At 34.6% G+C, this 20,639-nt stretch overlaps 1 protein-coding gene across 1 annotated transcript in view; it reads right to left on the reverse strand.

Moving 5' to 3' along the window:
• LOC145671179 (prostatic acid phosphatase-like) overlaps window positions 1–10,983 on the reverse strand; it is a 177,497-nt gene extending 166,514 nt beyond the window's left edge. The window contains exon 1 of the mRNA XM_081740028.1: window positions 10,722–10,983. Within this exon, the coding sequence (XP_081596154.1) occupies window positions 10,722–10,946 (225 nt within the window). The 5' untranslated portion in view covers window positions 10,947–10,983. The remainder of the gene's footprint in view (window positions 1–10,721) is intronic.
• Window positions 10,984–20,639: the final 9,656 nt, after the last annotated feature.

The following is a 20,639-nucleotide window of genomic DNA, read 5'->3' on the forward strand; positions in this document are numbered from 1 at the left end:
AGTTAATAAATCTCGTTATTTCGCCTGTTCGGTTACATTAATGATTTACCCTGAACATCAAAGGAACTGACTTTTTTACTCTTACAAGGACACATTTCCTGTACAACCTTTATTCATTAAAAAAAAAAAAGAGAGAGAGAGATAGCTATTGATAATACACGACCATGAATACTAACAAACTTTAAAGACATAATGCATTTACGAGTGCCACACTCATGAATGAAATATACTATTAAATTTAAAACAGTCTTTTTATATTGAAAGTACGTTTTCATTAAAATGCCTTTTTACATTAGATAATGGACACACACACACACACACACACACACTGTCTCTATGAATTTATGAGCAATTCATTTTTGCAGCTAACTACCATCATCCCTAAATTATCCTATAATGACTTTGAAAGATCTGAGAAGTTTTGGATGAGTTTTTGAGTTAAATTGTCTTTATAATTGATATTTTCCCTCTCCTTTCATAATAATTACGTCAAAATATTCAACAGTTTGAAGAGGCATCGTCTTGTTTGGATAGCAGAAAAGCTCTTCAAAACTTAATCAACTCTTGCTTTCCTTATGATTTCTTAAAGTCAATTAACAGCTTCTGTAAGCTTTTACAAATCAGTAAGTATTGTTCTGATAGAAAAAAATAACTTTATACAAAGAGATCTAAAGGAGAAAGTCTAACAAGACAGAAAATACGAAGATTACCAACTAATGTTATTATTTGCCACAAACTTATTGTAGGGTACGGTAGCACAATGTTAGAAATTCACTTCTACTGCTAGGGGTCTTGTGATTTTGTGGTGGACAACACCGTGTCCGTGAGTTTTCTCGAGATTCTGCAGTTTTCTTCTACATTTTCGTTCCACCAATTATCACAATCTTTCACTTTCATTGTGTTCTTTAGTCTACAGGGCATAATAGTGTGAATGTAAATCTAGAAATATTTTCATTTCATTTCAAACTGTTACCGTTCATCATTTGATTTTTTCTTTAGGATCCATATGCACAGTATTTATAAGTATTACTCCTGGAATCCAAACATCTCAGAACGTGAACAACTTGAAATTGAAACAAAAATTTCGAGCAAATTTTGCCTCGAAATACGAACGCTGCCTGATACTTCGAACGCCCAGCACATATTTCGTGTGTGCTTTTACGGCATACGTCTCCCCTGCACTTTGTTGTTCCGTTCGTTGTCACAAGCTGGAATAAAAGCATCTGTGCTATTTTCACTACTAGGAGGGACGGTGGCTCAGTGGTAGAGCGCTTACCTCTGGTGCATGGGGTTCGTGGTTCAATCCCCGTCGTAGTAAAATTGTGGTAGACAACATCGTGTCCATAGATTTTCTCGGGATACTCTTCTTTCCTCCCACGTTTTCACTTCACAGATTCCTCCATTATCATTCACTAGCCTTAATCACCCGTCCCTTTCAGCCTAAAGGGCATAAACGTGGGACGTTAAACTAAAATATTCCATGTTTTCATTTTCGCTGCTGATTCTTTGCTTTTGTACCTGTTTTGTGTCACTTTTTAAAAATACGATAACTTACTGTCCGCCATGAGTACTAAAAAGTTCATTTTTATTCAAGTATTGTTATTATTTGTTAATATTTTACCTTAAAATCCAGTGTACTATCAATCAATTAACAGATAATACGGAAAGTATCCAAGTAAAACATTAAATAAACTATTCTCAAAAATTGGCAACCTTGATAGTCGTGTAGAACCTGCATATGTGAAGGAATCTGAAACCTGGGGACACCATTCTTGAAGAGGATTAGAAGCAGTAATGCTTTCAGGGAGTGGTCCGGAGGAAATTTATCTTCTCGGGGGCATATCTCCGATCATACTCAAAATGGATTACTAGTATTTTCGGAGCACTACTTTCACCTCCTTCCCTACTTGTACTGAAAGTCATCTCGGAAAAGATATGAATTATACTGATTAGAAGTCTTGAGATCACTTGGCAGAGTTTTCGCAATAGTTTTCATTGCAAACTCTCAAAATTTTGCTGTACTTGTGGCCGATTACTAAGAAGTCTAAAGTGTTGGGGGCTGGAAAGCAACATTTGGAAATTCGACGTTTAGTTTAACTATAATTATTGTAAATAAACAAGTATCTCAAATTAGATTAGAGTTATCAAAGAGTTAAATAGAAAAGTAGCTTACTTTCACTTCCTATCTTTATATCCTCTTCTTTAAAGATACATGAATGTACAGCGACTTTAATCATTTGCATAATTTGTTTATTTTTGTTTAAAATCACTTATTTATTTATCTAGTATACGTTTGTTTTAGTTGTATACGTTTCCTGCCAATATTTGTTGTTCTAAACATGATAGCGGTTTACTTTCCTCTTATCTTTGTAACAAGAAGAAAAAAGTATTTTTTATTGTCCTGATAATATGTCTTTTGAACTTTTTCGCGAGTTACATTTCTAGAAAGTTAACATATTAGTGATATTGAACGAGCGCACGAGAGTCCACTGCGCTGGCGCGAGTCTAATCAACATCATCTCAATATCCCCTTTTTAGTAGCAATATAATCTCAGCTATTGTAACACCAAATTATACCTCGAACATATTGATAAAAACTCTGTTACTCTTATTAAAATAGTTTCATTTTTTCTTTCTACATGGGGACATAGTGGCTTAGTGGTAGAGCGCTTACCTCTGGTGGATGGGGTCCCTAGTTCGATGCCAGCCAAGTAAGCTTGTGGTGGGCAATATCGTGTTCGTGGCTTTTCTCGTGTACTCCCATTTCCTCCCACATTCTTATTCCACTAATTCGTCCATCACCATTCTCTTGCCTTAATCACCATCTCCCTTAGCATAAAGGACATAACGCGGGACGTTAAACTGAAAGATTTAATTCCATTTTTTTTTTCTGAAGTTCCTCAAGTTCCTGCATTGTTACTACTGTAGCTACACTCGGAAGTACATCACGTGATTTCACATTCCCTCTGCAGCACTATTTATTTATGATTTACTTTACTTTATCGGTAACAGAGATAGGTACCATAAAGCAGGGATCATGTTTTAATGTTACCTGACTTCTACTAAGTTCCTTCCAAGCGTTTGTGCCTCAACTGAAATTGAAACTGAGCACATATATTCTGAGAACACAAGTTAGAAATTATATTATAGAAAAAAATGGGCATATAGGTGAAGAAAAAGGGCGTGAAGATAAGTTGACAAGGAGGTGATTAATATGGTATCATCTCGCTACTCACGGCATAGTTTTCAGCAAAAATGTAAAATGCTTTTGTATTTTGTTCACCATATTATAAGATGTATTTTTAGAACAGAAGTGGGAAATACTACGAAATAACGAAAATATTGAAGAATCAAATTTAGAAAGTTACTCGTACCCGGAAACTTATTTCAAATTACTGATTTACTTGAATTCCAGGAAGGGGCCATTGCAAACTCTAGCCCCTCTCCCTTGTAGACGTCCAAGGAACACAATTTATTTATTACAAAAAAAAGAAAAGAAAACTTCCTTGGAGAAAAATTAATACAACATTGTGTGATATAAGGATATCCCATACTTAGTGAATATAAGTTAGTGTTTCCTTCATAAATTTGTATTACCTTCAACTTCAAATATTCAAGAATTGTTTAAATTGTTTAACATTATTTACTGAGCTGCTAAATCTAACATCTCAAGTAAACACGGAACAGGGCGGTAGCGGAGATGATGATAGTACTAATAATCGAGAAAATAATTTTACAATAAATTCAAAACCCAACCTAAATTACTTTATTATAAAGAAGGTTTACATTGTACCTTTACTAACCACATTCTTCCCTTCTCTAAAATTTTTATGTCGAACCACCCAAGAAACTAATGAAACAAGCAGAAAACAAATAATAGTTTTTGAAAAATCTAGTAATAAGATAGCAAAAATAGTCGAATAAAATCAAGTTACCGCCTCAAAATACAATCTGTGTTTATAAATCGTTGCATCTCTACACTTAAAATACTACTTTGATTGCGGCTGCATGAAAATATATAATTTTCTCAACCTACAGCTCAAATAATAATAACAATCACTTCTTAAACAGTAATCTTGTCTTTTTCCATGTCTTCGTTCAATGTTATGGAAAGTAAAGAAGGTAAGCTGGATGTAAGGTACGAGCTCAGCACTTAATTTCGTGCTGAATTAAATTAAATTATGACATTCTGCAGTTATTACTGAACTACTGTAATTATTTACGAAATATGAACAAAATCGCCTGAGAGCCGTTTTTGAAGAAATCATTCGAAAAAGATTCACGTCCTGAGTAAGCTGTTCTATGTAGATGTTTAAGGAGAAATGGCTTATGCCATATTGTAAGGTTGGTGATGAAACATTTACTTATGAAATATGAACAAAATCGGTTGAGTTATTTTTGAGAAAATAGGCCTGAAAAGAACTTATCTTCAAGATTACGCATTTGGATTTCCTCTCATCTAAATCACTTACGTATATAATAGAGTTGTTAGTGAAATACAAATAAAATTGTTAGAGACATTTTCGAGAAATTCACAATTACAAAAAGAAATTTATCCTCCAGTAAGCTACCCGTGTGTTTGGTAGTACTAACAAAATTCGACACCCCCCTTGAAACAGTGATGGAACAGGTCATGAAGTTCGTGACCCATGATCCGGAAGACTTCAAAGCTGTCAGGCTCATGACCCATTAGACCTGGTAACTCACAAACCCGTGACGCAGTGTGGTCCAAACAGCTCCGAAGACGACGAAACATCTTGATGTACATAAAGAGTACCTATTGTATGAGGCTACTAATGTAATTCTTTAAAAAATCTCTTTCTCTCCTCATTAAATTGATAATTTTGTCTCTTTTGTGTGTCAAAGCATTCCACTGAAAGATAACTACATGATCTCTGAGAGCATAAACACATGATAAACACAGAAATTGAAAATTACATGTTTTTCTTATGAAAGATCGTCAAAATTTAGTCAACTGAATTTGAAAAAAATGTAGAATATAAGAGATACCGCTAACTTCAAACGAAGTATATTAAATGTTTTTGTGTTGTCTGTGTTCAAAACCACTTCATTACTTTTCAGCATGAAAAGATGAATAAATATGAAGTTATATTTGAAATAGATATGACACGGTTCCTTCATTAAGAAATATTACACCGGGAATGAAATACACCAATATTGGAGTTTAAGTAGTGGAAATCCACTATAAAATACAGCAATTAATGTTGCAGTGTTGATATTTCAGCTGCTTCTAGGTCATCGGATCTGTCTCGAACCCCGAGTAATTCTGAGTCATCTATCCTGAAAAGCGACCCAACCGACTCACATAACCTGGATAAAAGTCTTAATCCAAGTGACCTATGCCACCACTGTTTTGGAGAATCTTAAGAAAGTCTTAATTTTAAAATTGGGTAAGGCTCTTCAGCAAATGCACACTATATAAATTCGTACGGATTGATGGAGACAAACTTCCAGACATCTAGACGTCCAGATATTCAGGAATAACATTTTCGGCATGTAGAGGTCATGAAACGTGTTACATTTTTTGAAATTTCGAATTCGATTCTTTTTATGATTACCTACTTTCATCTCTCCTATAGTCTCCCGAGAGTAAAAAGAGGTGCTTTAGAGTTCAGACTAAAGTAAAGCCATTCCTATGACAAATTTCAAACATACTTTACTACCGGTACATATATTTCAATTGAACACAGATGTATACAGAGGATGTCACTTCCTTAGATTTTTTTTAGCTCACTTTCAGTGAACTTTTATGCAACATCTAGTATTCTTTCTTACAGTCAAGGTGGACTATACAGTAATAAATCAATTCAAATCATTATGAAGATTTAACAACAGACACTATGAAGAAAGATGCAACTTTTTAAAAGTAATCTGTAAAAAAATCTTTGAGTTTTACGTCCCACGATTATGCCGTGTAGATTAAAGGAGACGGTAATGATGAGAAATGAATGAAACGGTGGAATGAAGAAAGTAGGAGGAAACGGGAGAACCCCGAGAAAATCCATGCACACGGTATTTGTTAAATAATATATGTGGTTGTCAGACAAAAGTATATTTCCATCCAATCAGGGCCGAATCAATACTTTCTTGGGCCCCCGGCGGGAAAGGCGAGATTCCTGTCATATTTTATAATGTACACCGTATAATGTATAATAATAATAATAATAATAATAATAATAATAATAATAATAATAATAATAATAATAATAATAATAATAATAATAATAATAATAATAATAATAATAATAATAATAGGTATTGAAGTTCCAAGTAATTCTATTGGTGGATAAAAAGGCGATATTCAAATAAAAACAAAAAATTCACTCCTTGTTCATACTTCCCCATAGCAATTGGCAAAATCATATATTAGTTCAATGAATGTAATATTTTCCAATATATTATGTTTCTTGTGTTCAGTGTTCATTAAATTTAGGTGGTTTAATTGCGATTGTCTTATACTATTTCTTAATAATTCTTTTTTTATTATTTTTTTGGTATTTAATTTAAAAAAAACATTCAACTCAGACGTTAGTAACGATCATTGAAAGAAAAATTCCATGTACCAAACCAGGTTAATGTAAATTTAATAAAACTGAGAAATTCTCAACATAGCAGTGAAATAAAAGGAAATTTAATAATACTTTCTGTTTCCCCTCGTTGTTTGAGTGACAAAAAAATTGAATCAATTATTTATATATATTTTTGAAAGTTTATAGTAAACTTATGATATGCCTATCATAGTCTGGGTTTTGGCCGGCCTCCCCAGTTCTTACCTTCTAGATCTGCCACTGCTTTCGAAAGGGGTTTGGTTCTTCGAAATACATACCAAAATTATTACATTATCTTACTTGTCCATTACATGTGGACAGGTGGCCGTAAGACCATAAGGAAATGTTTAATGTGAGATCAACGTGGTCTCACGCGGCACTTAATAGTGGTTAATAAAAGTATGCAATAAGCATCAATAATAATTGTTTTATGTGAAACACTATGCGCATCAAGATGTGTATATGCACGAATTCGCTTGTGTGTCAGTTGAAAAAAAAAAAAAAAAAACAACCTGCGCGCGTTCTTGGTTAGGGCTATGTCACATTTTAATCAGTCCATGTCGAACACTGAAATTTAGTTTACTTTCTCTATTAAATAAAAATTAGTTGTTCTGCGGGCCACTGTCTGCTACAGATTAAAACTGTACTTGATTAAAAGTACTAATTATTTACATTTAAATTTGAGTTTGCTTATCATCCAGAAACATTACTTAAATAAAAAATAGTTACGGGTCTTGTTTTGATAATAAACATCAAAGCACATTCACGCTAAGTTTGATCATTACCTATTTTGAAATAATTAAACTGAAAATAAAATACTGTTCTTAAGTTCTAACTCGTAACAATAATTTTAAGTCGGCCAATTACGTGCATACTAGAACTATGTATTAGCGTGAGGCAGGCAATGCAGGTAGCGACGTCTATTATCGTCAGGGCCCTGGCGGCTGCCTAGTTCACCATTACGTTTAAACAATCCTGCATCCCGCGTATATTACGTATTTTATAAACTAATTTGGAACGAATCGACGACATTTTTTGACAAAGGATTTATAGGTATCATTCAGACAACTCTGTTCTACCTTTTGGTAGAAAATTGTACCCATAAGTCCATTTGTTTCGGAATTATTGACAAAATACTCCCTCTATATGCATTCTTGCTGTCGATTGTACGTACCATTAAAGAATAAGTGCTCGAGACGAGAGGAACTTGGAATATGCATTGTAATTATGTTTGTGTTATAAAAAGTAGTTTGTTGCGACTACATTTTTTTTTCTCTCAATTCGTCCAAGGCCATTTACAAATGTTGATGATCTTGGGATTTTAGCTTAAGGCAAGTTCAAAATAACCGGATATGGACATCATTTTTCTTTTAAAAAAAGTAATTGTGGCTCAGAATACAGCAAGACACTTGATACGTCTTTACTAGCGAAAATATCGATAAATAAAATGTTGAATCATTTGGATTATCAGTTGATATGACAATTCCTTTAAAAAAAAAAAAAAAAAAAAATTATAACATTAAATTTGCTATGCACAGTACGAAACGTTACTGCGTGTGATACCTTGATCTGGACAAAATCAACTTAGCACGAAAACATATTTAAAAGCCCAAGAAACAGTAATAAAATGCCTGACAATCAAAAATAAATTAAATTACATGTTTTCCTGAATATTTAGTAACTCATATTCGGACATTCATATTGTTAAGTAGTAGATAGCCCAATAGCCACTTGAAATGAAATGAAATCTTTGAGTTTAACGTCCCACGGTTATGCCGGTTAGGCTAAAGGAGACGGTGATGATGAGTAATGAATGAAATGGTGGAATGAAGAAAGTGGGAGGAAACGGGAGAACCCCAAGAAAACCCACGCACACGGTGTTTGTCCACCACAAAGTTCACTTGGCGGGGGCTGGGATCGAACCCGGGACCCCAAGCACCAGAGGTGAACGCTCTACCACTGAGCCACCGCGCCCCCAATAGCCACTTGAATTCATTGAATTGATTTGAGTATAGTGTACTGTTCAGCAGCAAGGCTATATGAGACGTGGACTTGTAGCTTAACGTGGGATCCAAAGCACATGAACTCCAGCTAGGAATCAAAACCGGGTTTTCCGCGCCAAAGGCGCATACGCTATTCACATAGCCACGAGGGAGCTCCCCAATAGCAAGAATGGTTTCTTAAATGAACGGCAAGGTTGATTGAAGAATTGATTGAAGTTAGCGCCCCTTCCTTGAAATAGGCGAATATATAATCGTCAGTCAGTCAGATTAACATTAGCGTTCAGACGTAGTTTTTAAATGAAAAAAAAGTAAAAGATTTAATAAGGTATAGGCGCAATGAGGATTGTAATTTAGGAGGGAAGTGTCTTCCATTCTCATTCAAAGTTTATATCCCTGCCTGCATATAAAGACCTCTACGTAACGTTATAAGTATCCATAAACAAGGGCGCCGATTCTGGTGGACCGGGGTACCCGGGCCCCCCAAAGCTGATGTGGGCCCCCCTATTGTATGTATGAATATACAATAGTTAGCATAATTTGAATGCAATTTGTCTTAAAATCCTCATATATATACCTTCTGCATCTGAATGGGCCCTACCAAATTTACAGAGAGATCGGCGCCCTTGTCCATAAACACAGCGGATAAGAATAAGAGACGATATATTTTTATTTTTAATCCTTAAATTTCACTGTATTATTACGAACAAATACTTTTGTTTCTTTAGTGGTTGTAGGAAAGCAGTTTAGCCCCTTTACCTACTCTGTATGTCATTGTGGTGAGTTATCATTTGCAATATTTAATTTAGACAGTTATGAGGATCATGCCTAAGTACCTGTGCTACGATCTTGGTTTCATGGCTTCTAGGAAATTAATGTGTAACAAATACATACTTATTTCGGTAGGCTGTCCATGTTGCGGAACTGGCAGTAGTAGCGCTAAATTTGATTGATTATATATTTATTCAATAAATGCATTATTTCTATTGTTTATCTAGATAAGACGCGTCACTGGAGTTGACGGAAGGATTATGTTTCATTTTACACAGCAAGATATATCACAAGACATACATCGGTATATAAAATCTTCTATTGACAGGAAAATATTTTGGGTTCTGTGCACTAATAGTGATTTATGAATAACATAGAGGGAAAGTAAAAATGTGTGGTTAGCGGAATCTTTATTTTATAGTAGAGCCTAGAACTTCATGATTCAAAAAAGTGGAATCTCATCTCTCAGTAAACAAGAACTACAATAAGGTATACGCATACGAGATAAGATATCAGTGAATATATGATGTAGACGTACTATCTTATTAATTACTCAAATGTTACTAACTTGATTCAAGAATGTCGTGGTACGCAATCGAAATACTTAGGGATAAAATTTGTGCCGTGTTTTTCCTAAGAATAATCCAGTTTGTAATAACGGGGTACAATTCATCTCAAAGAAAGAAAGAAAGAAAAAAAGATATTTATATGCAGATGCATCTCGTGGGTGGGGCAAGTGGGAGCATCATCCCCGGATCCGTGCGATGGGAGGAAATAAATATGCCGGTCAGGAAAAGTAACAAGTTTATTGTTTCTAATTCATTGTTGGTACGTAAAATATTTCGCGACTATGTACAATCATTCTGTAAGACGTTTTGGAGACTAAACTATTAGTGCCGCGAAGTACATTCGTAGTGGGATACCACTATCACTGATATTAGAAGACAAAGTTGAAGTAAGTATAATAATTTATTCACGCTGGACATGAAATTTTCACCTGTATCATTGGAGTTGGCCCCGCAACTTCCTTTCCTTCTAAGCTCTACAAATCGATGGAGAGACCCTTTTTGTATGACGAATTTTGTAAACTATTATTATTATTATTATTATTATTATTATTATTATTATTATTATTATTATTATTATTATTATTATTATTATTATTAATAATAATAATAATAATAATAATAATAATAATTCTATGAGGCTGTAGTCATCTCTGTTGCTTGGAGTTTAAAATTGATCTAAAACTAGAGGGTAAAATAAATAAATAGACAAAACCACGTTTTCTTAAACTTACACGGTACCAAAACAGATACAGTTTAGTTTCAAATAATATTTTCAATTTACCATTAATTTATTGTTTTTGAATGGTACTCACCGCATGGACAAGTCTGACAACTGTATTGACAGTTTCATTTTGAGGTGATGCTGGAGCAGAGGTCGCTACAAGCGCGTCGTCAAGTAAAACTGTTGTCGTTGGAAGGGTTGTTGTCGTTATGTTGTTCGTTTCCGATTCAGTGCTGTTGGGATCGGACTTCGCTAGATGCTGGAGCACAAGTAAAACTTGCAACACCACACCAAGTATCTGCTCACCACATAACATACTGGCCGACTGCACGCTGCTTGGATTGTTCAGTGCAATAAGACCTTGGTACAGCAGCACATTGTAAACGAAATCTTTTTACGTCAGACTTTGTCGCTCTTTCCTATTGGTTATCACTTCTAGTTAACTCTTGCAAAACGACCTTCCTTAACTGAGGAAAAACTTTTTCGGTGAATAAAAAAATGTTAAGTGTTCACAGATACACGCTGAGATTCATACAAACTTGGTCTATAATTCACAGGTAAAGTTATATAGGTGGTTGGTAATAGCCCAAGAAACATGATATTAATGTGTTATGAATTACGAATTACTACCGTGTACTTTCTGTGTAAAGCCATTCATTAATTAGCAATTTTCCTTTGTATTTGTAAACAGAGAGTAAAAATGAATGTCGTAAGCTTTGCTCAGCAATGCATGGTATTTAATTCACACATTCTTTGGTTGTAATGACTCGTACAGCGTCGAAAAATATTTCTACTTACTGATTAATGTAGTTTTATCTTCTTAATTGATGTATTTTCGGATAATTCTACAAGCACTTAATAGATAGCTAAAGATTTGACATATTAATAGAATGTTTATATATTATGTATATAAAAACGTTAAGTTAGAAGAAAAAGAAAGCACACGTTTCCTATTGTAGATTGGTTGATTTGAAGTTTCGCGTTCCTATCAGCACTGAGGGTTCGTAAACTATTGATTTATAGCTTATCATGGGATCCAATCTATGAGCTTCCACTGGGAATCGAATCCGGGTATCCCACACCGACACTGCATACAATAACTGTATAGTCACAACTCACTCACTTGTTTCCGAAGAGTTTGTTTGTTTGCTTGCTTGTTGAAGCATAGTATCCCTTTTCAGCAACGAGGCTGTGTGAGACATGAACCTATAGTTTAAGGTGTAATCCGAACTACCATAATGCATTCAATGCTCTCCCACCGGAAATTGAACCCAGACCATATGTGCAAATGGTGCGTGCGCTAGCCACTATGTAGACCAACGAAGGAAGGGGGATATCAAGAGTTTATTTGGTAACAAAGACAAAAAAATCTTTAAAATAACAATATTAACTAACTTTAGTAAAGGCGCTAAAAAGCAGAAATAAAATAAAAACACTAAAAGCAGATAATAATAATAATAATAATAATAATAAAGTAATAAAAGTAGAAAGTAATTCATTGTTAGTACATAACAAAAAGGTTTGAAGTCTATACCAAACTAAGAAATTAATGCCTCATAAATTATCATCCAAACTGATTTTATATTAGTAGTGTCGTGCACGTGACGAGACGAGACGGGAGATAAAGTTTTCTCGTCTTCACTCCAAGCTTCTTCTAGCCTCTTTCCAAAAATTTATCGTCTCGCTTCTTATATATATATATATATATATATATATATATATATATATATATATATATATATATATATATAAGATAGGATAATAGGATTAAACTAGTAAAATATTAGGCGAAAGCGTTCCCCTTAAAATTTAATTCATGTGGAACGTAAACTATCGTACGTTTCAATAAGGAAATATCCTTAAAAATAATTAAATATTACTCAAAAGTAAGGAGTATAATGAACTTAATTTTACGAAATGTAGAAAATAATTTAAAAAGAATAGAAAAGAATAGAAGAGAAACCAGAGCAATCACTTTCTTTAAGATATGCCTCGTCTTCCGATTCATCAGGTTTATAAACTCTTTCATCATTACCACTGGAAAAGAAATAAAAACAATTTTAAATAAAAAGAGACTACTACTTTGAAAATAATTCATCATCCTTTGATCCAGATTCAAAAATTAAGAAAACAAGTCCCGAACTGAATACTAAGAAATAGTTGTGTAGTCAGAAGCCTTACTCTTTTATTACTACACCCCACATCGTGCAAATCTGAGGGCCTCCAACTACACGGCTACTGTATACTCGGAATTCTCGTGATGAGAGCTATCATTTGACACCTATATTATTGGGATTTTTTTTTCAGTTTTCACAAAATTGGCGTCTGAGGTCCGCCATATTGATTTTTTTGTGTCGTTATCCTATATTACCTAGACTGTCACCACGATTCCAACAATACTTCATTTATTGAAATCGGTTCAGGCGTTTGAGCTCCACCATGAGAAAAATACGTTTGAAAGAAACAGATCCAGGATTGAGCGACATATGTCTACTCTACAGTGTTTCTTTCAGAAAAAGTGTTCCGGGGAGGACACACTTAGTATTCGGAGGGGCACTGCTGGTATCATTTTATAGACGTGTTAATTCAGTCTCCCCCGGGGGGCACTCTCAGAGCTCTGGGGGGCAATGTGCCCCCAAAAACATGTCTGGAAGAAACACTGCTACTCTATCATTTGTAACTTTATATCTACTTAACTTTTTACATGTCAAAGATGTATTATATGTCAAAGAAAGGAAATTTTATTTGCAAAATATTTGCTATAAGTTCCAAGACCATATAACTGACATTATCAAAGCTCGATGTCAAAGGCATGCTATCTGTTTATATACCATAATTGTGTTTACATTAATTATTCGTGCTTTGTTTAATTTTATTTTATGATTTATGCAAACTTTTGTAGAATTTATGTTACTTCATTTTATATTTTCCGTAATATATTTTGCAACTTCATGTAACATTTTCATATCTCGATGTTCAACATATATATAGACATTGAGTATTGTATTTGTGCTTATACTGTTTTTAATATGTACATTATATATCTATATCTATATCTATATCTATCTATCTATCTATCTATCTATCTATCTATCTATCTATCTATCTATCTATACAAAACATATAGAAACTACAAATTTTTTGTAATTTATTATCAGTGCTACCAACATAATTTCTCATTAGGAAAATCTTGAAAGCGGAATTTTGAATTCAAGATTCACCTACACTTTCTCTTGAGTTAACATCTGTAAATTCCATTGCCTGAGGTTATTAGGCGAAAGTTAAAGTCACCGAGTATACCACGATCTTAATTAAACTTATATAGTGGACACTAGAGATAAAACAAATACATTCATAATTTTGTTATACCGGTAATCGTGAGGTTTAAGATGGCAAACCCCCCTCTCCAATTTGCACCCTTTTGTGGCAGCGAAAACTACACAAATACATCGATTTTCATGAAACTTACACAGTGCAAACTAGAAACAAACTAAGAGACCTGTATTTTGCTATATCGGCAACTATGGAGTTTAAGGGAGAAACTTTCCTCCAACTTCAAGATAAAAACAATTCCACACTTCATGTACATTATCCATGATTTATTAAATGAAGTTGACACACCAATGGTACAACGAGCGCTTGCACCAACCGCACCTTACGACTACAACTTCACCACATATGTCAAATATTACTTTTTCGTTTTGGTTGAAATAAAAATTAACGGGGATTTCAAATGTTGGTAGCTGGGTACAAGGTGCTCTGATTTGTACCATGCATATTCAAATACGCTTCGAAACGTACACATTCAAAGGTTGTAACTGACCCGTGAGTCCATTCGGTATCTTCAGCAGTGTCATAGTTATTCCGTCTGGGATGAATTCTTGCAGATCTTTCTCACAACTCATTGACCAAGAATCTAGCAAGAGCATATTATTGTTCGTGTTAGAGAAATATACATTGTCCACATGCGGGTATGTTGCTCGGTAAACTTTCCTCAACATGATGCAGTCAAATGTATGTTTTCAGAACGGAATTATGTTTTTGCACTTGTGGGCCAAAATCCTCGCTAGATCCCTGAAGAACAATGAATAAGGGCAGCAGTAACTTACTGCTTGTAGAAACAATTGGTTGAATTGTGTAACTATGTGTTGTGAAATTTATGTTAAATGTAAGGACATAGTACATATATATTTTTGCCCTTGGTTTGGAATCACTCATCAAAGATACTACTTGAAACATTGACGCAGTTCATAAACGTCATTGTATCATTTATTGTTTCAAGTATTCGTTATTGCTTAATTTACAAGTGTTAATTTCTAATCAAGAGAAATGGATCTTTTATGTTATGAACACTAGTATTGTCAGGCCTATTTATATAATAGTGTAAAGTGATTCTTGCGATATAACAATACGACACTTTATCAATTGCTGGCCAAATACTATCATGTCTAGACCTCTTGTGCTACACGTTCTTGATAACATGTATGTACACATCAATCTCTTCATCCGTGTCAAAAATATACGTCTTGGATTATTCATAGACATAATTAATATAAGTGATGTCTTCTTATCTTTCCACTTTTGTCTCCTTGAACCCCACGGTTAGTAATATAACAAATACAGGTCTCTTTATTTTGCGTCTATTGTATAAGTTTCATTAAAATCGGAGATGTACTTGTGTGGTTTTCGTTGCCACAATAAAAGGGTGCAATATTAAAGTTAGAAGAGGGCGGGGTTGCCCGTTAAATTCTACGGTTGCCAATACAACAAAATACGTTACTCTTTCTTTTGTCTCTAATGTCCGCTGTATAAGTTCCATTAAAATCGGAGATGTATTTGTGTGGTTTTCACTGTCCAAAAAGAGTGCAGTATTCAAGTTGGAGAGAGTTGTTGCCTTATCAAGCTCCACGACTGCCAATATAACAAAATATAGGTCTCTTTGTTTTGGTTCTAGTGTCAAAAGGATGTAATATTGAAGTTGGAGGGTTTTCTTGCCTCCGCAAATCCCCCACGATTGCTGATATAACAAAATATAGGTATCTTTATTTTGTTTCTGCTGTCCACTGTATAAGTTTCATTAAAATCGACGTTTATCACATGAGTACCTCCCCTTGTAAGTTGGACTAGTGGAAATACAATCATAACTTATCATTTCAGTAATTAAGTGCTGCCTCAAGTGGAGCAATCAGGGGCAAAAAATGTAAATTCATGTTTAACTAATTATTGATTGGAAAAGAGATACAGTTCCTGCCAAATAGCTAGAAATTGAGTACAGAATTGGCCATAATAATAACAGCTAAACTATGATTTAATGGCTAATCTAAAACAGTGTTACAGACTGTGGAGAGCTAGGCCAAGCAAATGGCACACATTTAATTTACGCATTTGTGGTCAGGAATCGGGGCATTTGTGGTCAGGAATCGGTTCCTAGGCACCACTGATTCTGGTTTTCTAGATCAGACTACGCTACCTCTTCATTCAAGAAAGTCTTAAATTGCTTTATAATGCCAGAACAACATAAGAAAATCTCTGCCTCCCAGGAATCTAACCCAGGGACAAGTGCATTAAGCAATCCGGCAGCTAGGCGGGAGCTTTCACTAGTTCAGCTGGTGAAGATGACTATATTTAGTAATATCATGGCTAAATTGACAACATTATAATTGTTTCTTTTTTTTAGTCATGGCGCAAATTTTAATTTTTTTTATCAGGAAGTTCATGTGTACGTTATAAAGGTCACACCTACATGACATTTATTTCTATGGAGGTCAGAGTTTAAAGTCTGAGTAACGTGCAAGAGCAGACGATTACTGTAATTGGGTTGAGATCAGAATGTAAGAACAGAAAGAGTGCTGAAAACAAGGTAGGTCATAAGTCATCCTACGTTTAGCAATAGTTTCTCAACTTGTTATTTAATGGATCTACGTGAACTTCAGCGTTGTCTTTGCAGTTATATGCATCTTCACTTCCTTTCTGATATTTCTGATGTTATGGTGTGCGAATACTACTTTCACAGCTTTTGTCAATTCCTCGTTTGATTTCAGTCACTTTCTCTTTCATGAATCCCACAGCTTGTCCGATATGATATGTTCAATGTCTTTCGTGATTTAAATATTGAATATAGAGCTGGAGGGTGTGGGTGTGGGTATGCGTGTGAGGGAGTTGCACTTAATTTTATAGCAGAATATTCTAGCACTTCATTGTACCCAAATACTTGCAACACAAGTGCGAAGAGCCTTCCCGGCTGGTCCAATAGCTAGTCTTTTGAGCACGAGGTCGCTGGTTCGATTCCCTATGGGAGAGCTTTGTATTTGAAGGGATTACGGTGGTTCGGATTCCACCTTAAACTGTAAATCCACGTCTTATGTAACCTCAGTAGTGATTAGTAACGTTAAACGCGATTCAAAAACCCAAACAACCTAGTGGAAATAGTTACTTGAATATACCATTCTACACAAGTTCCTGCTACCGTGATATTAAACTGTTACTTTGTTGCTCATTATTGTCACTGTTACTATTATAGGGTTACCAAATGTTCCGTTTTGAGCCTAACAGTCTGAACACTAAAAGCTGTTGTCAGGATGTTCCACTTAATTATATTTTGTCCTAGTTTTCAGTCTTGATTATTTTTAATCCCTTTCTCGTGTGCCCTATCTTCAATGCAGTCTTCTAAAATATTATTTTTTGATATTACATACTTTTACACTAACAGATGAAAAAAAAATCGAAGATGACTACAAGCCCTTCTAGTCAGCTAACGCCGAGATCACTATGAACAAACTAGAAGAACTAATATAATGCAAATCAAAGAAAAGTCGAATTGTTGTTGATGCGTGAAATCTGACTTAAATTGTACTTTGCTTTGTAACTATGATGCTTAATGTAGAGATTAAAACAGAACTATACAAGGCATTTTTCTTGTTTTCACTCTCTTTCAAATTTGCTGCCGCAACATCTACACCATTCGTTTAACCTTGTCATTTCTGATTTTTTTTTTGTTTACTCTCCGATTTTATTTTTATTTTGTCTTATTATTCTTTTTGACTTAACAAATGAAGTATAGCCGTCAATTTGTTTGCTGGTGTCATATTTAGAGAGTTATGGATGAAACATTTTGCGTGCACTAGGGTTGAAATACTATGTAAAATACAAAATGGCATCGATCGAAAACATCATTGTGATCTACATAGTTTAGAAACTTAAAACACATCACTAAAACAGAAGGAGAATTTATCGCAAACAGCTTGTTTCGCCAAGAATGAAACAGTCTACGTGGCTGAGCTTTGTCCATTGTGACATCCCCTGCAAGTAGTATACAAGAAATGTGCGTTGCTTCCTGACAACAAATGAAAGCACGAGACAAATAGCGGGAAATGATTTAAAGAAGTTCAAAGAATACTGACATGAAAACCTAGCCGTTTTGAATCCTCCAGAATAATTATATTAATCTTAAAATATGATGTGCACAAATGTTACCACCAGGTCCGAAATGGTACAAAATATCTTGTATAACCTTCTTTGTAGCTTGATTCAAGATCTTTCAAGTGGTATATGAAAACATTACAAGTTGCTGCCCATAACTTAAAGAAAGATTTTGGGAATTGGCTAAGGGTTAATCCGCCTTTGTGTAAGGGAAGAAGAGTCAGAAGAAAACGAGATGTACCATTAAGGATATTCAGCTCATTACCAGAAGGAAGTGGGTGCTAATGTTACTTTCCATTGGATTTTCCCACATACATTAAGCCATTTTTGGAAATCATCTTGAGTTTTTGAGCACTTCTAATATCTGAATCAGAATTTAAACAACAACAAGGAGATCATTGATCCTGACAACATGGAAAACGATGCCTTACACTGCAATATGCTGCACTTTCATTTCTCATCAAATTTGATCACAATCTTGGGCTTTCATAGTGGTTTGAACCACTTACGATAGCCAGTTGTAGTTTGGAGGCCACAAATAAATTTCTTGACCCCGAAACCTACGAAATAATACATCACTCGGCAATATTTATAACCATTTTCAAAAACAACTTATTCAGCAGCTATTTTGGGCATAACGAAGAGAAATTCGACTTGGAAACATTTAGATTCATGTGCAGCAGGGTTTCATCATTTATAAAATACACGTTGACTAAATATTGAGAAAATGATGCTAAATCATTTTAGAGAGAGTTTTTCTGCAATGTTCACCAGTATTCAACTCACTTCCAGATTTTCGGATATATAACTTCTTAAACATTTGTGTTGCAAAAAGAAATTATTGAACTTTTTTGTAGCTTAATTCTAGATCTTCCAATAGGTGTATTGCAACATCACTATATAACAATTGGTTATGGGGATATTAATATTTTAATGAGCCTATCTTTCTCGACATGACAGCCCTGTTAATGACGTCACCATAGGGGTATATGACCTCTAATCAAGTGTCTCCCGGTAGTTTTTTATTCCTTCATACATACACAACCATTGTGCAAAATGGCACATTGGTGTCCGGAAGCAAAATTGCACATTTGTGATACGAGAGTCGTTCAATATGCCCATAGAAAATTCGAAATATGACACTCGTAGTATCGAAAACGGTTTGCTTTTAGTAAGCGTCGTTCCTCACTAGACTGTTTTTAAGTTCCAGCTATATCCGTCACGTGGTTTCATTGTCATAGTTGATTGAAAAAGCAAAAATGGAAAGAAATGTGTTTCGTGTGACTATTAAACACTTCTATTTAAAAGGTTTAGCACTAAAAGAGATAACATCCGAGTTGGATAAAGTTAATGGCATATCTGTTTCTGTGTTTGCGAATGTTTACAATTGGGGAAATGAGTTTAAACGTGGGAGTACATCCACAAATGATGAACATCGTTCGGGACGTCCAGTGGAAATGACTTCTTCCGAAATGATTTCCAAAGTCCATGATATGGTTTTGAATGATCAACGAGTCAAAGTGCACGAAATAGTTGAGACAACAGACATATCACAACGCACGATGTTTTGAATTTTGGGCTAAAAATTGGGTTTGAAAACGATCTCGCAAGATAGGTGCCACGTTTGCTGCCACTGGAGAGTAAACTCAATCTTGTAATCGATTTGGAGGTCGGTTTGGCGCTTTTTGGTGGCAATTCCGACAAATTTCTGCATCGATAAATAACTGAATGAGACATGGATACACTATTTCGTTTCAGAAACAAAGAAACAGTCGAAACAGTGGGGTTTTAAAGGTGACCCAGTTCCGAAGAAGGAGAAGACGGTGAAATCGGCCGACAAGGTGATGGTCACATTCTTTGGGGATGCACGTAGGATGATCTACATCGATTACTTGGAAAAAGGACAAACGATGAATGAAGAGTATTATGAGTCGTAATTGCAGTGGTTGAGAGAAAAAACCAAGGAAAAACGTCCTTATTTGGCAAAGGACAATCTCCTTCATAAAGACAAGTTTGAATGCCAAAAATTTTGGAATTAAAATTTGAATTACTACAACATTATTACACTATTTTCACCAGATTTGCCCCCGTATATTTTTCTTTAATTTTCAAACTTGAAAAAATAGCTCGGGGGAAAACGATTCACGTAGAAAGAGGAGGTCATCGCCCAAATAGATGTCTATTTTGAGAACCTTTATGGATGACTTAAAGAAAGTTGGAGAAACGGAAAGAATGTGTTGAGCTAAAAGAATATTATAGTGAAATTAAAAAAAGAATACCCAAAATTATTTGTTTTCTTATCTTTTTGTAAAGGATTTATTGTACGGTCCTCGTATTTGCATTAATTCTATCGAGTAACAAGCTTTGCTTTATTTGTATATACATCTACGTAATGCATATGGTTGGTTTACTGTATTATATTTTTTTCTTAATGCATACAATGTAGTAATTACACAGCCACACATAAAATAAAAGTTCCGTGCACTTAACCTCAGAGTATGGATTCGATGTATTTCGTTACACAGAATTTAAATTTCGAAACTCCAGGACGATCGATAGTGCCAATTTTTTTATGGGCAAAAAGCTTAAG

This window comes from Thermobia domestica, chromosome 15 (genome assembly GCF_964235325.1).
Source record: "Thermobia domestica chromosome 15, izTheDome1.hap1.1, whole genome shotgun sequence".
NCBI classification, from domain to species: Eukaryota; Metazoa; Arthropoda; class Insecta; order Zygentoma; family Lepismatidae; genus Thermobia; species Thermobia domestica.